At 41.3% G+C, this 27,003-nt stretch overlaps 3 protein-coding genes across 4 annotated transcripts in view; all 3 read right to left on the bottom strand.

Annotated features, from left to right (window-relative positions):
- The window catches only part of LOC136958015 (double-stranded RNA-binding protein Staufen homolog 2-like), a 46,031-nt gene extending 35,195 nt beyond the window's left edge, over positions 1-10,836 (bottom strand). The window contains 5 exon segments of the mRNA XM_067252237.1: positions 5,114-5,249; positions 7,529-7,688; positions 8,335-8,465; positions 8,811-9,018; positions 10,794-10,836. Coding sequence (XP_067108338.1) covers positions 5,114-5,249; positions 7,529-7,688; positions 8,335-8,465; positions 8,811-9,009 — 626 coding nt within the window. The 5' untranslated portion in view covers positions 9,010-9,018; positions 10,794-10,836.
- Positions 10,837-11,759: 923 nt separating this feature from the next.
- Positions 11,760-19,624, bottom strand: ube2wb (ubiquitin conjugating enzyme E2 Wb). The gene is made up of 6 exons (XM_067252227.1): positions 19,584-19,624; positions 18,653-18,744; positions 16,583-16,685; positions 14,764-14,919; positions 14,184-14,259; positions 11,760-14,007 (listed from the first exon to the last, which is right to left on the bottom strand). Exons 1-6 carry the CDS (start codon positions 19,614-19,616, stop codon positions 13,994-13,996), a joined length of 474 nt encoding a protein of 157 aa, XP_067108328.1. The 5' UTR covers positions 19,617-19,624; the 3' UTR covers positions 11,760-13,993.
- Positions 19,625-20,642: 1,018 nt separating this feature from the next.
- Positions 20,643-26,598, bottom strand: eloca (elongin C paralog a). 2 transcript variants are annotated; one of them, XM_067251622.1, is made up of 4 exons: positions 26,483-26,598; positions 21,890-21,919; positions 21,519-21,662; positions 20,643-21,126 (listed from the first exon to the last, which is right to left on the bottom strand). In XM_067251622.1, the coding sequence occupies exons 2-4, from the start codon at positions 21,891-21,893 to the stop codon at positions 20,936-20,938; spliced, it is 339 nt and encodes a 112-aa protein (XP_067107723.1). In that variant the 5' UTR covers positions 21,894-21,919; positions 26,483-26,598; the 3' UTR covers positions 20,643-20,935. The 2 variants fall into 2 exon arrangements, with proteins under 2 accessions (XP_067107723.1, XP_067107722.1); XM_067251621.1 differs by lacking the exon at positions 26,483-26,598 and adding an exon at positions 22,548-22,631.
- Positions 26,599-27,003: the final 405 nt, after the last annotated feature.

Below are 27,003 nucleotides of genomic sequence, written 5' to 3'. Positions count from 1 at the left end.
TGAGGTAAATCAAAAATGTAAAATAAATAAATTTGTTGAGCGGTAGTAAATATGTAGTCCTGAAAGATTACAGTGATCAGGCGATTTACATATGTGCGCTTGCGCAACCTCACCGACAGGAGAGTTAGCTGTTGGTTAGCCCTCGAAAATGAAAAACTTTGCCACTGATTAACTTTTAACAAGACATGGACTTCTAAGTATCTGTTTACTGAGGTCAATGTGAAAGTGAAAAAAACTAACGCGGACATAATAAGAACTTGACTGATTCAGTGGGCGCGGGCTGATGGTTTGCTAGTTGAACTGCAGACCCTGATCATTACCTGTCAGATGTCCTTCGCATATCCACCTCAGACATTCCGACAGATTTCGATGCACTTGTTCAAGCCCACTGGATTTCTCTCACAGAACAAAATTAACTGAAAAAACGTATTGCTTTTTGTATAAAGTTGATCAATTCCACATCTTTAACATACTGCAAAACAACTTTTCAGTGTTTGTGAAGATTAACTGGTTACAAATAAAATGAAACACTGTTGTTGTTTATACTGTTTATTACTTCTATAATCTTTCCTATTTGACCTACACCAAAATCTAAAATATTTATATAAATATTTACAGAATATCCTTATTCTTCTGATAACCAGTAGCAGCTAATCAAAATATATACTTTACTGCTTTTTACAATGGGAGAAAATGAATAGTGAACAAATTGATGAGGCCCTCCAACACATTTCTGGTTTCTCATGTGGCCCCTTGTAAAAATGATTTGCGGACCCCTGAGTTACGAAGCTGGGCCATGGAGCTAACCCATGGAGCTAGGATTTTGATGCTAGGGAGAGTGTGGCAAGATGATTTAGCCAAGGCCAAAGGGCAAGAAGGCCAAATTACAGGTGTTGGCCATCTGAAGGGCATGGGACAGCAAGGTGGGACCCGCTATAAGACTTTGAGCCATGAAATGTTAGGTCTCAGTTCAGGGAAGCACTTTTAAACTGTAGCACTTTCTATTTTGAAATGTTTTATTTTGCTTAAAATGTTTTAGTTTGGTAGCTCAGTGAAGCACTTAAAAGATTTATATATATATATATATATATATACACAGTATGATTGTGCTTCAAATAAAAAAAGTATTTACCTACACCTTATTCTTGTTTAAGATAATTTACATAATATATATGAATGTATATGGAGCGTGATAAAAAGGTGACCTTGAAATTGTGGCGATGCAAGGAAAAATGTGGTGCACCTAAATTTTGTGCTGGTGCACCTAAATAAAAAAGTTAGGCGCACCAGTGCAACCAAGGCAACAAGTTAGTCTGGAGCCCTGGTGTGTGTGTGTGTGTGTGTGTGTGTCTTAAGAGGACGAGAACAGCTCTAGTCAGAGAAGGCACGTAACAGAGATCTCAAGCAGATTCACTTAGTATTCAATTGCATTCGAGTATGCCCTACAAGTTAGATCAACCAGTGCACCTATGTGTGTGTTCTCTGCACGCCTGTGCTGATGCAGTTCAGTGCTTCGCTCAAGGTTAGTGCCAAGTTGGTTTTCTCAAAGGACTAGGATCAGATACAAAACACACTTTATCTAGGACACATGTTAAGGCAGACACTTTTAGAGATTCCCTCTGGGATGGTTCCACAGCCGTTGGTCAAGCATGAAAAGCACTCCTACTGCAGTTAACCTTTTGTCGCTCACACACCCTGCGACCACACACACACAGGTACGACAAGGGTGGAAAAAGATATAGTGAAATACTACAATCACCTCAATTGCTTCCTACTGGTTCTACTGATAGCTACCAGAATCATCACACTCGAGTGCAACTCCCTTTATGTTCCCTGTAGCTTTATTCAAATTGTCAGATGGTAAATTAAACTAAGAATTAAAGAAAACAATTATTTGTTTGTTGAGTCACAAAAATTGTTTTGAAAATGAAAATGTGTGTGTTCATCTGAGTCAACACTGACATAGGATACCGGGGAATGAACACTGCTTTGCATCATTAATAGTCAGAATATTAGCGTTAAGAAAATATATCTTCATCACTCCATCATCATGCCACAATGTAAAACAACAGGCTGAGTATATCTGGTTTGTCTCGACATTTGTGATTGGTCTAAAACAAACACCAGCCATGTTATCCCCCAGTAGAAGGTCACCAACATTAAATAAACATTAACCGCACTGAAGGATGGCAGTAAAATGGGCCTCGCCATTCACAGGATGGAACCAATCAGAAGCTTTGATATCTGCTTTCACTCCATAAGGCCATCTACCACAGCCCCATTATGAAAACACCAGTGCTGTGCTGCTGATGGTTGTCTGGGTTGCTGACGCAAGTTTCCAGGACCCACCACACCATTTCAGGGTGTGGATCCTCACCAGAGGACGTGGATCCTCACCGGACAGGCAACCCAACCCTCCCCTCCTTTTTCCAGCAGGGAAAGAGAGGGCCTCCCCTCCTGGCTCCCTATCGTAGCATCACAGGAGGAAATGCCACGGGAGAGCACCTCCAATCTCCAGTATGGGTCTTGTTATTCCAGCTGACATAATGTTACTGTCATACCCAAATGAACCTGGAAGAGAGGGAGGTGTTGGCTGCACAGCTCTGGGCTCAGCCAGGGAAAGACCCATCCAAATTTCGCCTCTGACGGAATGCAGGCTCTACCCCGTGGGGATCGGGGGCAGGGGGGGAGGGGGGGGGGGGGGAACTGGGAGCGCCACGAGGAGCTTGGGGGAGTGTGGAATTAGTCATCGGAATCAGGTTCTCCAATGATAACACGGGAGTCTGGGTTGACACCCAGAGGCGACTAAGCAGAGTTTCTCTCTCTCTCTCTCTCTCGCTCTCTCTCTTGGTTCTTCAGATGTTGCTAACCATCTGGGGCGTGTGTTCCCAATCAACATCCCCTAGCAACAGGATGCTGCTTTACGCACACGCTGACGTTATCAAAAACACTCGATTTCATTGATAATCACAGCTGATCTAACACATCCAAGGATGAAGAATACTCTGACAGAGAGCTCAAAGAGTTGAAGCATGGATTAAAAGCAGGCTACTTGGATGTGAATAAATTAGACCCAGGCCCTTCACCATAAATAAGATTCATTGACGCCATGACAAATTAACCAGTCCGATAATGAACATTATTCTCTGCGCGGTCCTTTCTGAATGAATCAATAGCATTCATGGTGGTGATTCCAGTGGGGATGAATCAGGGTACGCCTGGCCTCTTAATGGTTGGGTTCTCCATCAACATGACTCCAGATCACTGGGATCCATCATATTAGAGGAGGACACGAGAGTGCGGGAGCCATGTCTTGGCCGTAACATCATTAATGTGAGCGTTAATGAATATGACCCGTCAGTCCTTGGCACAGTCCATCAGACGAGAGAGAGAGAGAGAGAGAGAGAGACCGCGATTCAGTGGCTCTGCCTCTCGTCTCTTTCTCCCCAGGCCAGGTTTCGAGTCAGACGAGAGACCTTGCTGGAGAGAACACGAGTGACCTTGGGATGATATAAGCTGCTGTTTCTATGCTCCTGGCACGGCGTTTCTCCCTTTCCCCCCCGCTCTCCTCTCCTCCTCTTGTCCCTCCTGACTCGCGAGGCAGTCAGCCTCTGCACCAAAATGATGTAACCAAACAGACGTGCTGCTCCCACCCCGTCGTCTTCAAACATGCACAGCCCATCAAACGCTACAGATTACACTGACAGAGTGACCACTGGGAAACAGATCTCCTTTGCTCCCAAACAATTCATCTTCCTTCACACAATCACCTTGTGTTTGTTCTGTCACACATCAAAGTATGTGGAGATGTAAGCCAGATGCCGGCCAGCTTTCTTTAACTCAATCTGCCAAGAATCATCACTTTGACACTACTGCTGCAGACAGACCAAACCTTTTGTTAGGTTGGATTTCTGTGGACCAGTGTCATGGATGAGTCTAGTTAAAACCTAGGAAAAGAACAACATGCTGAACCAGATTTATGTTTCTCAGCACTGTGAGCCAAAAGCTCAGTATAAACATGTATTGTTATATCTGAGACATATTTCCAGATATAAATATAAGTGATAAGTTATAAAACATCAACACTGAGACATTCTTTACAATAAAGCATGGAAAGCAACACCCAGCTAAACCAAGGCACCTGTATAAAAATTCATGACAACTTCACTGTTACAAAATGGGTGCTAAATCACCTTATAAAAGCAGCCCCATCAATTATTCTGAATGAGACAACACTGCCACCTACAGGTATAAACACGTTATACATACTGCCTTAAATAATGGTCATGGCTCCCAACAAGCCTAACTAAAAGCAACAAATAAATAAAAATAACTATCATAAACTGAAAAGTACAAATACCAAATAAAATATGTTGATTTATTATTTACATAAAACTTAAACTTTTCATCAATTCCTTCACTGTTCATTGACAGAGTCAGTGGATGGATCTCTTTTCCTGGCCTTCTCTGTGTCTTTTGAAATAATGGGAATAACTGAGTTAAAGAATCCTGACCTTATTCTCTGACAGGAGAGCTACCAGGGGTGTGGAAGGAAGCTTACTGGCTGGACTAAATAAGGTAAAATGGCCTCAGCCCAGCATTCCTTCTCACAGGGGAGAGGTGATCGTTAATCGAGGGTCTGTGGCGGTTTTATGGAGTTTTACAAACAGTGAGACGGCTCCGGTGAAGCGAGAAAACGTGATCGGACAGAGACGGAGAGTGGCGAGACCACATAAGGGTGCAGCTTTCATCTGTTCAGCAGGGCCTGGAGGGAGGCTGGGAGAATGTGGCCCTGACACACATAGCACATCTGGGTCAGGGGGATCAAAGACACAATGCTGCCTCATCAACGGAAAAACGGATGTGAATGTAGTGAATACAAACACTGTTCAATAAGCACGCTTTCCTAACTGTTCCAGAAGCACACTTGGCTGCACGTTGACATGGGAAGATTGCGTGCAGTGACTGCAATTCACCGACACTTTCCCATATAAGTAATATCATTGATATGAGTTGCAGCATATTTACAGGAATTGAACATTTTCTCCAACTAATCAATCAGAATAGTGTGCTTAGGCATGAACTACACTGAGAGATGGTCTGAAGGCCTCACCTTTGGTTGAATATCCCTCTGAAGTTATAGTTGGCTCTGTAGTTGGGCATGGGCTTGGGGTCCAGGGGCCTGTAGATGGCTGGCTCCCCCCTCTTCATGGCCAGACCATTCAGCTCCACCGTGGGGGTGATGCTGCCTGGGAGACAGAGACATGGAGTAAGAAAACAAGAGAAGATTGAGAGAAAGAGAGGGAGGGTTGGGGAAGAAAGATATTTCTGTATGTAATATTATTATTAGTTAAACATTTTTACTGTTTAACATGGCAAAAAATACATATATTGTACAGCTGCGCGCAGCACATAGATTTTCTCAGCCCCTTCTTGCCCCGCTTGCGTTCTCCCTCTCTCACTACAACAGAACTTGCAAAGGGCTTGTGAATATCTATGGAAGCAAATCAGTGACATGAAGTTTTGAATTTTTTAAGGCACTGAATACTTCATATTGAAATTTAAACACTACTGAATGTATTGGTTTTGAATTCACCTCTTTAAAATTGAAATAGGAATTTATTTCAATCTAAATCAAATTCAGGCTGCTCAATTTCAAATGCTTGAAATTCCAAAAATTTGACCCCAAAAAAATCTGATTGCAACATCTGGGATACCAAGGGTAGGAAAGGCAATCGAGCCTGAATGCAATCGACCATCTCACTTCTCTGAGAAGGGTCCAACTGCAGACCTCTCTCCTCAGGCCCCTCTCATCCAGGTGTAGCTGCAGCCAGTCATACATGCATACATGCAGATCAGTCATCCAATCACAGCCTGGGGTCTGAGGAGAGGGGTCCAGTCTGAGGCTCACTTCTCGGAGGAGATATTTTTAGGCTCGAATCTTTTGGCCTCAAATTCTTTCGGCCTCACATGTTTTTGGCTAAAATGTTTAAGCGCTCAAAGTAATGCAAATAAAGTTCTCATATTTTTTTTAGTGCTCGCATTCCTTGTTGAAGTCCCTGTCTACGCTCACATCTAACCGATACTAGGACATAGGTTTGGGCTGAGCCCCACATTTTTACAACGTCTGGCTCCGTCGCTGCCTACAGCCACAAATATAATCACATTCTGTGGGAAACACTGATGATGTTAAGTCATTTTAGAGATATTGAACAAGGTAGAATGGGTGAGACAGTATAACCCATTATAATAAATCCCCATTCTGATTCTGATATGCAACAGAAGACCACGGACAACACACCCATCAACTAATTAAGGGAAATCTTATTCTAATCCCTTGTGTGCATACACAAAGTGCTGCTGGTCGTCTAGTAAGCTGTAAATTGCAAAAGTTGTCTAAAGTACCACATAAACTAAGATTTTTATCAAATAACTTTTGACAATAACTGCAAGTTGGTTTACAGAAATACAAAAACTGCAACAGCAGCTTGTAACAGAAGCTTTCCCTGTAGTATTCTGCAGACCATGTCCAGTGTTGTCCGAAATCAAAACGAACATCAGCGTATCTAGCTAAACAACTCCCTACAGTAGCAACAAAACTCATCATGCTTCATAAACCAGGGAATCATTAAGCTTAAAGATTCAACACCAACACAGGCAAGCTTGTCAACGTGGTATCTGCAGTAATAATACTGGGTCTATAATGTTCCAATCCAAGGGCTCCTTGAGGGTGTCTGAAAGGCCTCCATGCTCCCCAGGCCTCCCTCTCTTGCTCTCTTTGATGTTGCATAACCATTCCAAGGGCTTCACTCTAATCCTATTACCTTGGCTGGGCCACCCTCTGCACTGGTTACACAGGAAGAGGCGCAAGCCCCAGGGAGGTAATGCTACTTGATGTGTATCTAACAAATCACAATGAAACATTGATATACTCTTTTCCATATTTGGCATACTACACATTCCATTCAAGACCTTCTAGGCTCTTGTCTTGTGATCTATGTGAGATTGGACAGATGAAGTGTAGTGGTTAGACGTTGGATACCACATTTTGGGAAGGCTGAAGTGTTAAGATCCAGATTTACGAAGCCGATTCTGATCGGCAGGTCATCACTCGTTTGACTACCGATAGATTACCTGTTGCCCCAAGGCATGTCTTGGAGAGTGGAGACCACCTACTGATTGAACATCTGACAGCTAAACCTGTGACTGATTCCACAGTGTGATTGGTAAGCTCTCGTTGGAGATCTCGAGCCTGAGCCAATCAGAGATGACAAGAGCAGAAGGTAACCTTAAATGGCGTGAGAAAAAAAAAACATTTCCACTTGCTCCTTACGCACAATATTATAATTATACATTAGATAGTTATTTTATAGTCACAAATACTATTGAACAGAGACAACTGTATACAGCCACCAATCTCATCATCACCTGTCTGAAACTCAGTTCACATGTGTGAATTACTGTCAGCAGGTCCCCCAGAAAGGAAGCTTAGCCTATCAGAGGCTTCCGGTGTGCTTTAATGGGCTACCTGGGTTGCTGTTGATGTCCACTTTCGGGGAGCGGGGCGCTGGCCTGGGAAGGATGCTCTCATCCAGAGCCCTAGAAGCTGTGGAGTGCTGGGCTTTTTTTATGCTGGTGCCCTCTGCCTCCCAGACCTGCTCCCCAAGAGACAGCTGCACAGTGAAGATCTACAACAGCGCCATCCAGAGGAAAGGGGGAGGAAGGGCAAAGAAAACACCAAGCAATCAGTTGAAAGCACGAGTTTACTAAGACATAGAGGTAGCGCCAAAGCAACTTTTTAACCCTTGTGTTATCTTCGGGTCATTCTGACCCAACAGTCATTCTGACCCACAGTCGTATTGCGACAACTTTACCGCATACAAAAACTAAGTGAAGCATTTTCTTTTAACCGTCGGGCTGTCTCAGATCCCCCACATTGTGAAGGTTAAAATATATATATTAAATATATATATATATATATATATATATATATATATATATATATATATATATATATATATATATATATATATATATATATATATATATTTAGTCATACAATTATTTTTATATTGGGTAAAATTGGGAAAACACAACGGTGGTTAGTTATGAACCTTTGGGTCATGTGACCCGAAGGCAGCACAAGGGTTAAAATTGTAACTCAAATATTGTATCTATTATATCCATGTAAAACTACATAGACATATCAAACCATAAACAACTGACCGCAAATGCAACCCTAAGCACATACAATCCTCAGGTATGAGCCAGTGCTCATCTTTTGGATCATGTATTTCTTCGGTGCAAGTCAAGCGGAGATAAACAGCAACCTACTTTGGCATGTGCGGGCCCCCTCTCATTGAGCAGCTTGTACTGTGGTTGGATCCGGTTGAAACGGGCTAACTCATTCACCAGACACATGGGAGTTTTCTCTTTAGGGTTTGCCATGTTCTCCTGGGGTGGGCCTGCAGACAGGTCACAAAGTTACACATCACGTTGACTGACAGGATCACTAACAATCAGTCTATATGATTAAAGCACACTATATGATGTGGGAGTCAGGTGGCTGAGCGGTTAGGGAATCGGGCTAGTAATCAGAAGGTTGCTGGTTCGATTCCTGGCCGTGCGAAATGACGTTGTGTCCTTGGGCAAGGCACTTCACCCTACTTGCCTCGGGGAGAATGTCCCTGTACTTACTGTAAGTCGCTCTGGATAAGAGCGTCTGCTAAATGACTAAATGTAAATGTCAATAATAGTCCGTCCCCAATGCTGTGTCTCTGGCCATGTGGTGTAATGGAGTAGGCCGATACCTGGTGGGCTGGCAGACACAGGGACGTCCCCATACCCAGCTGAAGGAGCAGGGCAGCCGGGCGTGGGAGCGGGGCCTGTGCCGTTCACAGAGGGCTGCAGACCCAGGGGTCCTGGGCTGGCCATGGCTACAGGGGACACGACGGGGGAGAGGCCAGGACCAGCCAGGGGCGCTGAGGTCTGCAATATCACTTGAGCCATGCTCTATACCTGAAATGGAACAAGGAGAGGATATACAATAGAGTACATAACAATGGGGGAAACACACAGGCAATTACACCGGGAATAAGATGACAACAGAGAGAACTTTAGCCATGAGAGTGTCCAGTTTAAAAGAAGTAGTCTGAAGCCTAGCCCTGGGTATTATGATTCGGATAGTTTACAGTTTCTAGGAATTTGGACAAGGCACAGGCCCGGAACATCAATTGTCAATAAATGAATCTGTGCAATTCAGGACCACATTTCCAATTCCATTTTAATTTGTAGACTCAAAAACCTTTCCATTAATCCATGACAACACCGAAGTAAGTAGGGGCTGATCATGTCAACAACATCAGGATGAAATATGCTCATATCTCACATTCTCATCTTTTGGCAGTTAATGCACCTAGACAATGAACATTTGCTAATGTCCCTACTGTTAAGCTCTATGGCATCCAGCAGCCCTGAAACAATAGCTGTTCCATGCAGAGCCAGTGACAGAAATGTCTGATACAGAGGGGAACCACCTCAACCCTCTGGATGGATCCTCAATAGGACTAGGAAAAATTGGCTGCATTTGAGTAGAATTGGAGGATGTTAGCAAATAAGATATGTTTAATATGACTGGATATGTCATAATATCCTTTCAACTAAATAAAACGTTGGAGGTACGCCATAACATTATACACGTTCTGTACAAACCTTTAAACTATCTTTGAACATAGGAAATACATTGATTATGCCGTGGTTCTGCGTTAAAAGGCCGAGACTTGGCATGAGACAAGCCTCATCATATCTGGTGATTGCTTGCTTGATTGCATGTAAATGCCTGGTTTGAGCAAATTATAATACTGAGTTTATAAGTTGTTGGCTAGTTTCGTAGGAGCTGGTATCGTCAAATGGACTCGACCATTCCTTATTCCTGTCCCGGATGTCTCCTTTACATAGAAGTTGTATTGAAGCAAACACGTCCATAACCAATATAGATGCATTAGATACCGATTGCAAGGTTTGAATTTGCAGATATATCCCATTTCAGAAATCCTCTGTTCAGGTGCACAAGCACTTCCTTTCATTAATACAATACCGACTAAGGTCTTCTAGTTAGCTAGTAGCTCGAGACTAAAAAGCCCTTTGATGCATAAACTGATCCTTCATCTGACTGAACAAACCGAATGGCTTTTATTAATTAAAAAATGGATTTAACACAAGCAGAGCAGCATGCATAAATCCTAAAAGCATTTATGTTGTGAGACTGCGAAGCTCTGGTCAACAACCTAGCTAGCAAGCTAGTAGTGCAGCTAAGAAGGTAGCTGGCTGGTCTCAGCCTGGCTGGACAGTCAGCAGACAGCACAACACCATCCAGGCTAGCTAGCTAGCTAGCTAGCTAGAGCTAGCTACAGTAGCTAGATGGCAGTTGCCTCAAGTGACACGGCCACCGACTGCACCAAAACAACACATGACAGGTCATAAGGATACAAACGGGGCCATACGTACACACTGCCAATAACAAATGGCTCACATTTATCACCATTTCATCTGCATTAGCCCGTGAAATCGTTTATATTGTGGAAAAACCCCGGTTTAAAACTCGGCATGAATGTGCAAGCAGGCATCATGGCTGATCGGACAAACACCCCCCAGTTAGCATCCCATATTGCAAACGCGAGTCCGGAGCGCTAATATTCACCACTACAATAAACATGTGTACATGTGTCATCTCACTACACAATCCACATGCTCTCGGACAAAAGATTCACTCATACGTCTTCGTTTTTCTGTACCTTTGTCCAGGGCCAGACCCCAGTTACACCTCCAACATTGGCAAACACTAAAGAGAACTGATGGAAGCAGGAACAAACCACACTGTAATTCGGGTGAAATTTACATTTCACTTCCAAAACGTCAAACAATAGAAAATGCATGTGAGTCTGACTAAAACATTTTATTCATCAAGAGACAAAATACAAGCCCTGTGAGGGCTGTTAATTGCTTCGTAGAATTATCAACAACACCCGCGCATGCAAAGAATGGTTCAGTCTGACTTTGCTTCCTGAGAGCTACAGCTGTGCATGAAGAATGTTGTCAAGTTAGTAGGCCTTTCCTATGAACTCTTGTAATATAATTACTCTAAAAGTACATCTCATAAAATTTGATCGCAATATATCATAATGTATGTATTTATGTATGTATTGTTCCTGTAATCATTATTTCAATGATCACTAATGAATAACATGTTTTAATAAACTGAATGATGTAGTGGACCTAGCGTTTTTTCAGCGTCTAACTGGTGGTCTATAACCATGTACTTCGGCTCCATTGGATGCAGTGTCCATTTAACAGTCCTGGGCATCCACTTGTGTTGGTACCTTACTGTCACTGCAAATCCATTTCACAGCGGTTAACAAGTGGTTCACATGTTTGCCCAGGATGCCATCCAATACTACTACTACAGGTCGGAATGAAGTTATAAATTAGTTGAGAAACCCTTGCTGACAATCAACCATGACACCAACAAACCAGCTTGCATCTGTTTTACAAGGCACCACCACTAGATGGTACTACTCGTCACTCTAAATTGCTTAAATGTAAGCTTTATATAGATGTTGTCTCCCAGGCCAATATAAAGTCTGAAACCACTGTAAAACACAATAAACCCCATGTGTGCATGTATCCGTCATTTAAAATAAATCATAAATTAAATACAATTAATGGAATGACAACGATAACACATGCAACACAAGTTTGAATTAAAAGTGAATCTCTGCTTTAATTATTGATTATGAAAATGAACAGGCACCTCTTACATGGAGCTTGCACATCCCAGAAAACAAATTCTCAAAATATAAATAATATCACCCCATTAGTGTTTAGCACTCACAACAACCTGCAAGCTAAGAATTCAAACCACATTGAAAAATTTTACAAAGCCTAAACCAAAGAAGAAAAGAAAAAAAACAGGTAAAAGCCATCCAAATCCTCTTTTAGATTGTATTCACTCCAAGGTTTTTAAAAACTCAACTTGCCTACTGTCACTGGATGAAGGCTTTTTGTTCACACACTAATGCCATTGTGACTGAATTTACAAAATCGATTCGGTCCTGCTGTCAGTTCTCGGCATAAAACAACAGCAGAATCACTACAGTGTAATACACAAAAAGGTTTGTTAGATAGACATCTTTATGTTTTTTTAATATAGTTCCTAGATACCAGTGTGCCGTGGTAATCTCTATACCATCATTCACTCAGATTCAGTCAAGACTCAGACCCATGGACATCAAAGAAAAAAGAAAAAAACACACAAAAAATAACCCAGAATGGGAAATTCAAGTATTCTTCTGAATGAATGGCGACAGGAAACCTATCTGTAGGAATGGAGTGATTACTGTCAGAAACAACACATATCTGTATGGCGTCCAGCAGGTAGCGCTTGCTGCTGATCCATCCAATTAAACTGATTATAGAAGTGGGATATTTACTATGGTTGTTGCCTGGTTTGGTGCTAATAAGAATACGATGGGTTTAAATTTGCATGCACCCCTACAGTTATAACTACTAAACCTTCCACCGACAGTAGTTGTTTAACTGACTGTACAGTAGTTGATTAACTGACTGTACAAATTCTAAAATGAAAAACTGCAGAGAAACTTTGAATGAAAAAAAGCCCTCTTCTAGTCCTCCCCCTATAATGTAAAGAAACTGCACCCACTGCTAACATCGGTCATAACATTTCAAAATGTAAAGTCTTATTTACAATAGTTTCAGACATGTTATAATTTCACAAAGTAACAGTCTCTTTTGGTGAAAATATAGGTAAATGCAAAATATCTGATAGGAATCTTTTTTTAAGAGGTGATCTCTTATTGAAAAAAGTACCTGAGCCAAAACTCTGACCAGGGGAGTCACTCTTGCCTTGCCTTGCAGATTTCTATACAGACGCCATTCACCACTGTGCTGGAGATCAAAATAAAGATCTAAATTAAATAACACAAATACACAAGCTATCCCATCAAACGTATACCCATTTCCAAATATTAGCGACTTGAAAAAGGTACATTATTTAAAATCAGACATTTTGAAGATTAAAGCAATCTAAAAAAATAAAAAGATACAAATAAAAATGGATCACACAACTAAGTTCTCTTACAGACATTCGTTACATGGAAGTGATGCTGTTACACATCTCTGGGCTTGGACTGGACATTACTTGAGTTCAGGCCACTAAAGAGAGGTACATGAAGCTAATAAGCTAATTGATAGGTTTGCCATTGCTTGTATTTTTAACCTTATCAGTACCAACATTCTGTCAACCAACTGCAGTTTGGCCTGTCCTTGGAAGATGAGAGGTAAGAGAATATAATTTCTGAATCAAAGGTTAGGGACGTAAAAGCCATTTCAAAACCCTGTCACCTGAAAACTAAAATGGTGGGTAGATTACAGTACAACAGCCTGTTTGGAATAACATTAAGTTGTGCCTCTAGATTTCTTTTTCACAGTGCATGTAATTCCAGAAATACATAGGGGAATTAACTGGTGAAAATGCTCAGATTCCTTTCAGACCGATGATTAGATTTGGATTTCTCTTTGCAGGCCCAAGCATGCATCCATCATTGTTATTATTGCACAATACACAAGGACCTTAAAATGTACCCATAAAAACTAAAAAATTAAAATAGACAAGTTAATCTTGAAACAAGAAATATAATAATCTCACTACAAAACCATCTTGCTTGCTGCATAACTACCTGTTGTCAAAACAATCCATGTTGGGTGCATATAACGTTCCTTTATTTTCTTATATTGTATATTACAACCGGCTAAAACATGCATCCAACTGCCCACGGGGAAATGCAGTCAAGAGTCTCCAGCGCATGGTGTCCATTTTTCCAGTCTAAGGTCAGAGTTCAAAGACTGAATGATTAAAAAGTGCTTCATGTAGGTCAGTAGGACTTCTGTCTCCTAGGGCTGTTACAAAGTTTATACATTAGCAGGTATCGTCTGTGGAAGGAGTCATAGGGGAAAAAGAATTCAGAACACAGAACACTACCAGTGTTCTTCTTTACTTAATTCATCAGTGCAATATGTACAGTTTTGTTTACACAATGAATGAACCTGATGGTGGCAACAAGTCTGTCCTCTAATTCAATAAAAGACAGAATTGAAATAATACGCACCATGATACCACCATTTTGTCTTCTTTGGATTTTTGTTGCACGTTCTTACGTAAAACGAGTTATCAGGGGGCCGTCTCTGTTGAAAGAGAGATTGTTATTCTTGTATGAAAAAATTACTGCAGTTTCATTTACATCACATTTGGAATCATCCCTAAATGTTGTCTGTAATCCTATTTGAACAGCAGGGGGATCTAGTGAGCTGACACATCCAAGAGAGACGGAGAGAGGGGAAAAAAAAGGAATCAGTTGATAGATCGGATTCATCTAATTTAAAATGGGTAGAAACAGAGAGGACTATCAGAGAGCCTTCATGTTTTTAATTTGCTAACCAGATTGTTTAACACAAAACTAAATAACTAGTAGTGAAAAAGGGACGACTGCCATATATACACTACGATGGATGACAAAAACCAAACACTTTAGTGTCTAGTATTTGTATAAATTGTCATCTACACTAATCTATCGGCTTAGGTTATGTCTGTCCATTCTTCACAGTCAATCCCAAGGCTACGTTTCTAAACCAGCAACACAACAGAGGTACCGAAAGACTCCATTCCAGGGTCCATTACCTTCCACTTACCTTTTCTTTGCAGCTGGACAGCATGCTGATAATGCTAAGACAGACTGACTGCACTGACAGTGCCGGCGACCAGTCTTCTGTTAAAATGGATAGGCAGATGTGACCGTTGCTATACACATGAGGATGGACAGGTATATTCTCTCCCGTGAACATTACCTGAAATTATAAAAGATAAAACAAAAACCACGGTCAATTCAATGTTTTGTATTAAATGTTATCGGCCAATCGATGACCTCGCTTTTGAGCCCTGTCGACCTTGGTCCTTGCATCCTCCAGCTGGCTTAAGAATTTTGACCCCAATTTGGTAGAAATAACCTTTTCTAGATTTTACATGGAGGTAGGGGTGGGGGGGGGGGCAGTCAGAGATCTGAATTGGGAGAGTAGTCGTCTGGAATGAGTTCAGATTTTCGCATTAATAGCAGAAAATAATGAGACTTGCTGTATAAGCCTAGGCTTATCTCTTTACAGCGACATGAGGCTGAGGGATTAGGAGAGGGGGGGCATGTTGGGGGGGGGGCAGGCGCAGCTAAGAGTTGAAAAGGGGAGTATAGTGAGAGGATGAGGGATAGCAGATGTAAAAAAAAAAAAGGGGGGGGGGGGGGGTCGAATATGACCCGGGTAAAGACGGCAGAGGAATGGATAGGACCAGTTATAAAAGAGTAAAGAGAATTGAAAGAAAAAAAAATTTAAGGGAAGAAAGTGGCAGGGTAGGATGAAGTTCAGTAAAACTCAGTAAAAAAGGGAAAGGCAGGATAAAAAGGGGGGAAGCCAAGAAATGGAAAGGACCTTTCACGAAAGAGATGGGGGGGGGGGGTAAGGGGGTGAGTAGGAGAGAGAGAGAGGATAGAGAGGAAACACAGAGTTAACAAGAGAGTCAAGAGAGTCTGGGAGAAACACAACACACCTCATCAGAATGGATAAAAACAGCAGGCCAATCTAGTTCTCACTTTGAAGAACAGGCCAGCGGGCACTGCTACATGGCTAATGTACTCCTAGCAGGATATGATCTCACTTCCTGAAAAAAAGGCTCTAGTGCCCAAGAGAGGCACTGAGGCAAACTGTACATTTGGGAAGTCATCTTCATCTAAACTTTATCATAAATATGCACAGTCGATCCATTCTCAGTAACACACAGACCCCACTATATGACAGCAGAGGTGGGGTTTAAGTAGCCTATCCAATCTCATTTTCTCAGCACCAACCAACCTCTATTTATAGGTGGCCAGGCTGCTGATATATCAAATAAGATTGGAGAGTTAAGCTAATCCCCTCAAACATGGCCCAGCCCGGAGGCTCTCCATTGGTTTCCATCCGGCCGGAATGGCCTCTCTGAGCTGGTCTGCCATGATCCCATTACCAGCCACAGGTCCCACTGTGCCCTGCGTAGTGGGTTGGCAACCAGGCACAGATGGCACTGCAGCCTACCCAGCATCAGATGTCAAAAGGTCCAAACGCATCTGGGGCTTTTTAATGTCAACAAAATATGGTGACAGATTGTACGCAGTATCAAGCACCTGTCAATAAAGTAACACTGAGCTTTGACAATAAAGGTGCAACAACCTACAAAGACAGTGACGTAACCATGGAAACAATAGCCTACAGGCAGTTCTTATGACATCTAGCCGACACCTACACACATTTTATTTAAAGCACTAGACATAACAAGCCTGTCCATCTGTAAGAATAGGATAGCCCCTCCCCTCATATGACAGCTTGCTCCTCAGCCAGTTTGATAAAGGAACCGTTACTAAGCAACATGCACAAGGCTACATCCCGTCATTGACTACTGGTTCCATGCACACGATACTGCTCGACTTACCTGAGGTGAATCAAAAGGATATCGACTACTGAATTTGAAAAGCAGCTGAAATTTCTCTCCTTCGTAGAGTGTGCCCGAGGCTCCTTCCATATCAACAATCCACCTGAAATAGAATAGACCACAGTGTGGATTACATCATCCAATCATTCATGATGATGTTTAACTTACATGATAGATCTAACAAAGTATGTGCTTGTGTGTATGCACGCCTGGGTGTGGGGCACATGCAAGTGTGTGTACGCCCGGTTCATGAAAGAAAGTGATGCATCTGAGTACTACTCTCAAACCCCAGTATGGGCCATCGGTCGTGAACAGCACTGTGAAGATGGGTCAGATATGTCTAGCACAAATAGTCCCTCTGTAATCAAGGTGTATCAAACACCACAGGATAAGCCACCAATTGACGAGGCATTCTGATAGTGACCCAGTGAGGTCCTGTGATAAAGCCTAATGTTACCCTGACACGTTACATAAAAGTCACCTAATCAGGAGAAAAAGATGTGCTACATGACCTCTGGTTTAGCTCAAGCTCAGGGTTTCAAAACTGCTCGCCCAATCCCAGGAAATGCCTCACATTTTCCCCAAAATTTGGTTATGCCACACATTAAGGTATATCTGGTTTCAAAAGGTTTCTATTACATAATGGTTAGTTTTGGTTATTTCTGGATATGAGGTAGGCCTATTTATTTCTACAAGAGCTCAAGTTAGTAATATTGAGGAAGGATTTCCAATTACAACACTAAATAGTACCACATTTTAACAATGATGCTCCCATTACTCCAATCTTGACGGTTATGCATATCAAAGCGCTCTGGTGATGCTGTCTGGGCCTGACCTAGCTGCTATCATAAACTTAGCCTGAAGACAGACACCCTGGTGTAAAGCACAGGAACAAACCTCCAGGGCACACAGAACCCGGCTAACTAAAACAAAGGACCACTGGATTACGTCTATGTGTAGCAGCGCTGTCTGAGGTGAGCTTTAGCCTAGACTTAGTTTTCTCATAAAACAATTTATGGCTTGCGCATCAGAATGTACTTTTGAAGGAAGCTGACTACCTGAGCAGAATTACAAGAGGAAGAACACAATGAATGCTATGTATGCTAACACAAATAGTTAAAATACATTGTTATTAACCATGACAAGTGTCAGGCATGCCAAATATGTCTACACTATAGTTGCAGAGACAGACACGCCCACGTCCCTGAAATCAGAATGCACCAAAAATATAAGCCAGCTAAACAAGTGATGCCAGAGACACATGGTGTGTCTTTATTGACACAGTGGGTACTTTTAGAAACCAGAACAGACCATCTTACGTAGAGGCTGTCAAACTGTGTTTAGCTCTCAACCATCTTAAGCTTCAAAACATTTCCTATTGGCCTATGGGCATTCCTTTGTTCAAACTTCTGAAATGTAACCATTCAAAAACAACCCAAATGCAAAAGGGTACAACTGTCCAAAACAACATAGGCCTAATCACTACAGCATTGGAGTTATGATAATAATGACCACTACAACTAGTCAAAACTTATATTATAAAAGCTGGTCTTTCTTTTCCCTTACTGCTTGTCAGATTGAATCACATAGCAACAGTATCTATGGGGGTGGGGCACAAGAAAGGTCAGCAGTCTGTCTTTGCTACACTACCCTCACACTTGCACGCCAACAACTAAATATTTTATGAGGATGAATAGTGACACTGTACATTAGAGACACTCAACCTGGAGACTGAAGATGCCAGTCAGAATTATAACCCGTATTCGACCCCCTATCTACACGATTGGATAGCAAAAACAGCAGTCATGTTTACAGGCTGTCTAGTCTAAGTGTTTCTAAACCATAAACAATAAACAAAACACTGTTAGCTGTAGTTCTCACCATTGTGGGATATGTGGTTTTAAACATACTAGTTACACATTCTTCCTTGACCTTCCTTGTTGCTAATCCTATGGTCTTTCAATCGGATGTTTCATCTGCATGTCAGTGAATGTTTTATCGGGAATATTGACACAAGACGAGCGCAGGCTCAAAGTGAAACAAATAGCAATCGGTGACTCAAGTACTTACTGTGTAATTGTGTTTTGCACACTTTTTTCGTTTAGCGTCATTCCAGGGGGTGGATCATTCTGCAGAGCTAATAGTTCCTTTTGTAGTCTTTTCTGTAAGAGATAGCACCTGTTAGTCACCACTGCACTGGTGACACCAGCATCGTCAATAGCGAACTTTCACTCATTAGTTTCCCCAATGGCCTCATACCTATAACTACAAGTATATTATTTAGTTGCTGCCACACCGCTAGAGCTAGGCTACATGAAAACTATTATTGAATCGCAATCCCACTCGGAGACAGCAAGAGTAGAGCTAAAGGAATTCATTTACTATGACCTAACTAAGTTTAACACACTAGTAGGTTGTTAGTCTAGTATCTATTTATAAAATCAGCAATAAATCAATGAAAACTGTTGTGGTGTTTTGCTAGTGTGAGTAGCGCCTATTAGCTTGGTGGTTCTGTAGCCTGCAATTATCCTCAACGACACGACACCAGGCAAGCTAGCGAGCATAGCACTTACAGTTAGCATTCGCTGCCTACATAGGCTAAGCCAGTTAGAAGCAACATACGTTTTAGCAGCTACCATAACTTTAATAATAGGTGGAATAAATGTGCCAGGTATAACAAAATCTCAACATATCACAGGAAATATCGATAAGCCTGACAGTCGGTGGGCCAAATAAACGTTCTCTTAGTCTTTAGGTAGCTAGATCGCGACGCGAGTTGCAATCCAGCTACTAGCTAGCTTGTTTAGCCTTCTGCTTGTTCTGGTGGTGTTGATGTGCCATGGTTAAAATTGCAGTTTTTTCTCACTTTTGCATTTATTTACACTACGATATAATCCTACGTGAAATATGAATTCGCGATAAACCCTTGACGGATGTGAGCACCCGAAATACAGGTGTGATAAACGAATAAAAACACGATCGCTGTCAGGAACATTCTTACCTGCATCGACGCCATGATGGAAACCCCCTGCATCAGAGCAGAGCAACGCAGAACTACACGTATGGGTCACATGGGATGTGTAGACAAAACAAAACACATTAGAAGGTGCGTTGATTGCGGCAAGTCCAGTTAGAAAGTACTGTCGACCCAGTATGCTACATGCCTCAGATATGCCTACACTGTTTAAACTGAATACAACCAATTAGTCGCTAGACTTTAGTCATTAACAAGCTGCTTGAATGGTAAAGATTTTTTTTCCATAAAACTAGGTTTTGCTTCCGACCAACTGTCAACATGTTGTATATATACCATCATAATTTGATTCCTGGAAAAAAAACTGTTTGTTAGCTAGAGAAAAACGAAGTCATAACCCATATGCCTAAAAGTATACACTGTAATATATTTTCATAAAATATACTGGACCTGTCCTCCTCCAGGGCCTTGCATTGGAAAACTGATACTGATAGAAATTACCTTTTAAGGTCAAACATGGCCTCTGCCAGGAACGTCTGGCTGCATGCCTGTGAATTGATGCAATACTCACAACTTCTAGAGTACTGAATTGTGAGAAGAGCAATCATATTAGACCAAGCCTACCGACCTCTGAAACAATTTTTCTATTTTATCTAACAATGGCTACAGCAACATGGGCATGGATGGGTGGTCAGCAAAAATACTAGCTTGTAATGGGCTAAATACTCTTAGATGGGTCATTTTCTACCTTAGCTGCATTTCTGTGAAATCCCTGGGGCATGAGTGGTGTGCTTCACCAAATGTTTCTGCCAGGTGAGATCCAGTGTATCTAACTGACTAAGTAGAACACTGACTGAGACATCCTCACAGAAACGCATCATGAACAGATACATGCAAACCGATTAGTTTACTTGACCCCAACTCAATCCCTTGAAACGAATCTCTAATAACATGGGTAGAAAACATTTAATTTTCTTTCAAACTTTGGACTGTCAATTTTATGGTCCGCCTATTTTCATTCAAGTTTTGTAAGGGTCATAATTACAGACCTTTCAAATAAATCATGTAGTCCACATTTAGCACAAATTCACTCACCAAAAAGACTTTATTGTGGACAAGTGAGGAATGCCAATGCTAAGGAACAGCCACATTTGTCACATTGCAGAACACCTGGTGATGCCACCCATCCATTATATTAAAATGTAAGTCTTCACTACCAATAAAATGACAAAGAGCAAAAGCAATGTTTACAAAGCATACTGACATACTCCCATCATTCAAATGTTTTTCTTTATCTGAAGCACATGGCAAACAAGTTAAATACGGTAGTCAAAAAATAATAATCTAAAAATGTTTAGGCTGCTACATTTTTGGTGGGTTTAACAATCCAAGAAGTTTGCAGCCATGAGCAGTTCCAGTGCAATCTCAGGAGCGATGGGGAATTCTGGGATCTCTGTGGAGCTGTTGGTGTAACGGACCTTGTAGGTGAAGTACATGCACACCTTGGAGAGAACATGAGAGGGGATCTCCCTGAAGTTTACTTCGTTGGTTTCATTTTCTGCAAACTGCCCTGTAAATAGAGAGATTAGTTTTAACAAATGTGTTCAAAAGGAGTGGTGCAGTGCTGGACACTAAAGTTGAGTTTGACATACTCAAGCATGATTGTGGTCATTTACCAGCAAATCTGCCAATAAAGTGACTCACAATCTTAAAAATAATGCAATATCAACAACCTTGGAAGACAGATTTTCCATGGAATTATCTGTGTGATCATTACAGACCATTGCTTGACTGACCACCAAAAAACTGTTTTAAGTATGCACTTCTGATCCTTGATTTGCTGATTAACCTTCTTCTTATTTGTATGTCATTTTGGATAGAAGCATCTGCTAAATAAATAAAATGTTGATGTGTATGTCTGGTATATACTTGGTTGTAATTCTTCCCTGCAGAATCACTCACCTGGTCCACTCAACATGGCTTTGATAGTGCCAGAAGTCAAGGCATGTTCTCTCTTCACAATAAATTCATGGCCATCAGAAGAGATCAACTTCACATACATGGCATCTGGCCCTTCACAGCCACCATAGGTCTTCTCTTCGCCATCTGTGAGGAGCAGGACAGACAGGTCTGAGACATTTGTTGAAATGTCAAGTATTCACGAATTACATACCTAACTAATTAAGAAATACAATTCCCGTTAGAATATTTAATCTTAAAGATTACTAACGAAATGAAGGCCCCAAACAATCAGAATGCAAATTTTTTATTTTATTTATTACTGTACATTACTTGGCAAATGAAAGGTAGTGATTTGGTTGGTTGTCACTCACCCATCTTGCCTTAAACTGCAATTCGAATGCCTAAAAACAATCAACCATTTGCATTAGGAAATTATTTCATTATTGCAGATTTATGCAGTTCAACACAGATACGCCAACGTTTCACATGTTCAAAACACGACTTTAACTAGCCAATTCGTTAGCGCTAGTTAACCTAGCCAAATCCCAGAATAGGCCACGTACAAGACATCATTACTAACTAGCATTAACTAACTTTAGCTAATTGCAATGCTACTACTAGCTTGAAGCCAATACTCAGCAACCACAACTAGTAAAAGCTTCCTGTTCCCTAGTTAGTCCACACACCGTTTACTATAATCAAGCCATGGATAGAAACATAGGGCATATAATTGACACCTTTAATAAGTAAGCATTCACAGTTAGCCAGCAAGCCAATTCATTTACTTGCTATCACAATAGATTGTGATAGTTGGCTCTAGCTATCCGCGCTAGCGGACCAATAGCTACAGTAGCCTTAGCCTGCTCTACGATAACTGACTAGCACTCGAGCTTGACTTGTTTTAGATTTTGACAAAACAACTATTATTACCTTAGCTAGGTATACAGTTATACGACTAATACATTATGAAAAGCCACACCAAACACACTACGCCCAATGTGATGTCTTAAAATACAGTTTGCTCCTTACCACACAACAATCAAATGTCTTGGCTTTTTGCTTTGGCTAACAAGATGTTGACACAGGAAGCAGTTCTATATAACAGCCGTGTGTGAATGTTTGCTTCCGTTTGCATCGGGCGGGCTCTAAAAATATGACACATTTCTACCTTCAAAGACGATAATGTATTAAGTGTTGATACTAGGTACTGCTTGTGCTAACATCGTGCCAATGAAAATTAATTGTAAAATACAATAGACATTACAAAAAATGACAATGCAGAAGTTTAACAAACTGCTGCCTAGCCATGTATTGATTATTCACTGCCTCCTTGTGCTTAAAATAGGTTTTGCGATTCAGAATCAGAAAGGGGTTTTATTCGCCATGAAAGTTTGCACAGACAAGGAATTTACTTTGGCAGGAAGGTGCATACATTAAACATATAGAAATATTAAAACTTATATATGTGGTCTAACTGTTACTACAGGTACAAATCTGTAGTCTAACCCATTTTTGGCTATAAAGACAATTTAAAAAAGTGTTTTCTTTTGCATTCTTTGATCTATAAAATGTATGTTATAGATTACATTACATTAAAGTAATCGACAGCAATATTTGTTACTATGCCTGATATGATTGCAACTACTGACAGGGGGCGCCTCTGCCTCAGGGGGAAACCTAGTTTTGTCATAGAGGGCTTCACACCCGGCTGACAAGTAGGAGCAGGTGCTGCTGGACAGACCCCTTGTCCATCCATTTAGATTTGAAAGGAGGAAGAGAGAAAGAGAGCGAAAGGGAGCAGCAATGGATACCTTTTTTAAATATTTTTTTTACACTTGATGAATCAATAAGAAAAAGAATTACAGTGACATAACATGTGAACCGCAATATGGAAAATAATAATAAATCTGACCAGTATTTGTATTGGGTATAATCAAAGGCACCTTTGTGTTGGTCATGGAGGTCTGTTATGAGGAACTGGTGGGTGTGGTGTCAGTCAGGGAGGTTATGTGGGAAGAGGGAGGAGGAGTCATGTTCAGAATATGACTTTGCTTTGGTCCCGAGTTCTTTTATACAAGAAAAGTGATGACTGACGAAATCTGAGGCCTCCGAATAGAGCTGGAGATATCTGAGCTCTGATGCTCGCTCGGAGAACTGAGAGTGCCTGTAACCTGCGCTGTTTGACCCAGAGGTGCTGAAGGAATATAGCCCTTCCCTGCCGACTCCAAAGATTTTTGAAAGAGTTTTAGTTCTCAAGATCATCTCTACCAATGTATCTGTTGCATTTTGTGTATGTGGGTCCATGTGTGGTTTTGTGTGTGTGTGTGTGTGTGTGTGTGTGTGTGTTAATATCATAATATCACTATGTTAAAAAAAGAACATGTGAGAGTTGGGAGTCAGGTGGCTGAGCGGTGAGGGAGTCGGGATAGTAATCCGAAGGTTGCCAGCTCGATTCCCGGTCATGCCAACTGACGTTGTGTCCTTGGGCAAGGCACTTCACCCTACTTGCCTCGGGGGAATGTCCCTGTACTTACTGTAAGTCGCTCTGGATAAGAGCGTCTGCTAAATGTAAATGTGAGGGGATGTCCATTCTTCTCAAAATGCATGTGACGCCGCTTCTTTTCCAGCGGATTCATTTCATTTAATCTGCCTGTGAGTGAGTGTTACAGAATGTTGTTTTTCACCACTGCCTTCTTGGCTGTGCCTATAAGAAGAGAACCTTCATGGCAAACAGTATACAGCCGTGGCCAAAAGTATTGGGAGCGACATACATTTTGTGTTTGCAAAGCTTGCTGGGCCTTGGCATAAAATGACTGCTAACATAATTTCAGTAAGTCAAATCATCAGCACAGGGGAAAGTGTGAACTATTTCTAGCCAGGTGAAATCACTCTATCATTCTGATTGGATTTTAAGAGCAGATTGACTGCTGTAAAAGAGAGGACTATTTGCATATATTGAAAATGTTCACCCCAAAAAAGCTTTAAAAAATATGAAATGTGCCTTGTTGTATTCCAGTATTCTATAGAAACATGTGAAAACATTTCCCTCAAATACTGAACCAGCAAACTTTGCAAAACTCAACATTTGTGATTGCCAAAACTTATGGCCACAACTGTACACACACTCACGCATGTTAACAATCACTGACCTTCCAGTCCCCTGTTACACCATTAGTGCGTATGATGAGAGCAGGCAAGTGACAGCGGCCTCTTTGATGCTTCCCAGATATGACCCCCCCTACCACTGCAGCTGCTGTACTCTATTTTGGGTTAGCTACAGTGAACCTCTATAATAGGGCTCCCTTTACACACACACCCACACACACACATACACACCCACACACAAACACACAACCAATTGCTTGGTATACATACAAACATGTATACTGTACACATCGCTCGCCAAATGAAATCATCCACTCCTTTCACCACACACCCTAATGGAATACCGCCGTGCCTCTCACTGAATCAACAGCCTGTGAATGGCTGTCTGGATACTCTGATGTTGTCTTGGATTTGGTCATGACGTATTCAAGGTGTATCTGACAATTAATGCACAAAGAGCTAAATCAGTGGCGGTTGGAGGGTGCAAACACAAGCTTTAGATCGCCTTTCTTCCCCTAAGGGAAACCAGGAGAACTAATGAGAAACCGTAACTATTGATTTCTGCCATTTTCCTGCAAGGGAATCAGCACCAATGAAATTGCAGTCCATCGGTGCTTCGACAGGGCAGCTTCAATCATTTTGTACAGCAGTATTATCAAGCACTGAAGTGCATGTGCTAAACAATAAGATTGTAGGTTCTATGTTCATAAAAAATACGTGTTTAAAATCGATAGCCATAAAAACTAACATACAGCATACGAAACACTTTGGTTGATAGTACTCAAGGCTCCTATAATTTATGGATTATACTGAATATTTATTCAACACAAAGTATGCTTTTATTTCCGGGTCATAAAATCCCAGACATCAGGCAGTATGTATGGTGAGGAGAACTGTCTGTTTAAATAGAGGAGAGCAGCCGAGGTCAATAAGCCAATACAAGGTCTGCATATGACAAGTACAGTGGGTTTGAGTTCCTGAATGCAACCAGGTCAGTCCTCGACAAGGGAAAATGGGGGGTGAGTATTGTCTTTGGGTAGTTGTGAGTAAAGCAAAAGGTCTGTCACATTGAATCTTAGGATGTGGGCCCTGTAGCCTGCAGCGAGGCACAGGACCCCATTACACTGTCTTCAGTCCTAATCCCATGAGCCTTTGCTAGACAGGGCTAGTGACCCAGAGCGTGATTTGAGTCCCCAGAATTCTTCCGGCTGGTGGTTGACCGAATTCAAATGAAACAATGTTGAACGTAATATTTTAAGTGTTTGTTTTTTCCCAGGCTTTCACATTGATGCTGAGGTGTTTACATGACAAACAGATGAATGTGACAGAAAAACTTACATTGTTTACTTTACATGCCTAAACATTTTCCTTCATATTCCCATGAGACTGGTTCAAGATTATTGACATTAGAAACATGACAATACCAATGGTGTTTAGAGTTTTAACACAAATAACAGACTATTTTAAGTGTCAGAATCAGCATCAGCGTCATAGTCATGTGTTTTGCTTACTCTATTAAAGTTTGTGTCAATACTCTTTGCTGAAACTAAAATTGCTATGTGGGGAATGGAAAGTGGATCTCTTTAATACTGATGTCTTAGCACCAGTTTTGAAAAAACATTCGGCACTGATATCCCTTCACTGCTTACATGTCTTAATCCAATTTTAGAAGCACCACCAAGTTGTTTTTTAGTTGGCAGAAGTAGGGCTGGGTCTCAGGAGGTGGCTAAAACAACTTGTGAGAAACTAAGACATCCAGGCCAGGACTTGAGCTGCTCCTTCTTAAAGTCAACCCACAAAATTGTGTATTTTGAGAAGAGTATGTTAAAAAGAGTATGACAGGTGCATTTCTCTTTTACCTTCTATGTTCAAAACATGGCCAAATCTTCCCTTTCATGGCTCAATCAGCATCGCACTATCAACTGCAGTCCAGAAACTTCTTTCTGATCCAACCTACAGTAAAAAAACTTTTGTTTAACCACATTTTAATTCCCCCTCTCAACAGTCCAGACTGAAACCACACTGTCACATCTCCTCTGTTGTGAAATGTGACCGTGAGTAGCAGCAAATATTAACACGATGCTGGTTTCCACTTCCTTAGGCCACTCCACCTTGTGGAGCAAATGAATCCTGCAGTTTTATAAAGACAGAAACCCTATACAGTGTTACTGGTATTATTATTACAGTGAGATAATCAATTAATCTAATTACCACAAAGTGCTAATTCCGAATGTGAAGGCTAAAGTATCACAAACATTTGATATGGAGGGATATGTACAGCAGGAAATGGAAGTGTATTTGATAATCTCACTCAGTTGAGCAGTAAACAAAACAATTATCCTGGCATCTGCTCTATGTGAGAAACAGATTTTAAAAAGAT

This window comes from Osmerus mordax, chromosome 15 (genome assembly GCF_038355195.1).
Source record: "Osmerus mordax isolate fOsmMor3 chromosome 15, fOsmMor3.pri, whole genome shotgun sequence".
In the NCBI taxonomy this organism is placed as follows: domain Eukaryota; kingdom Metazoa; phylum Chordata; class Actinopteri; order Osmeriformes; family Osmeridae; genus Osmerus; species Osmerus mordax.
This window is presented reverse-complemented; position numbering and strand designations above follow the sequence as displayed.

Coding starts and splice junctions, on each gene's coding strand:
- ube2wb (XM_067252227.1), bottom strand. CDS start 19,616: ATGCAGGGGGTTTCCATCATGGCGTCGATGCAG. Junction 16,686..18,652: donor GTGCAAAACACAATTACACA/GTAAGTACTTGA, acceptor ATTCTATTTCAG/GTGGATTGTTGATATGGAAG. Junction 14,260..14,763: donor TGTCCAGCTGCAAAGAAAAG/GTAAGTGGAAGG, acceptor CTCTTTCAACAG/AGACGGCCCCCTGATAACTC.
- eloca (XM_067251622.1), bottom strand. Junction 21,127..21,518: donor AGCCATGTTGAGTGGACCAG/GTGAGTGATTCT, acceptor CTCTATTTACAG/GGCAGTTTGCAGAAAATGAA.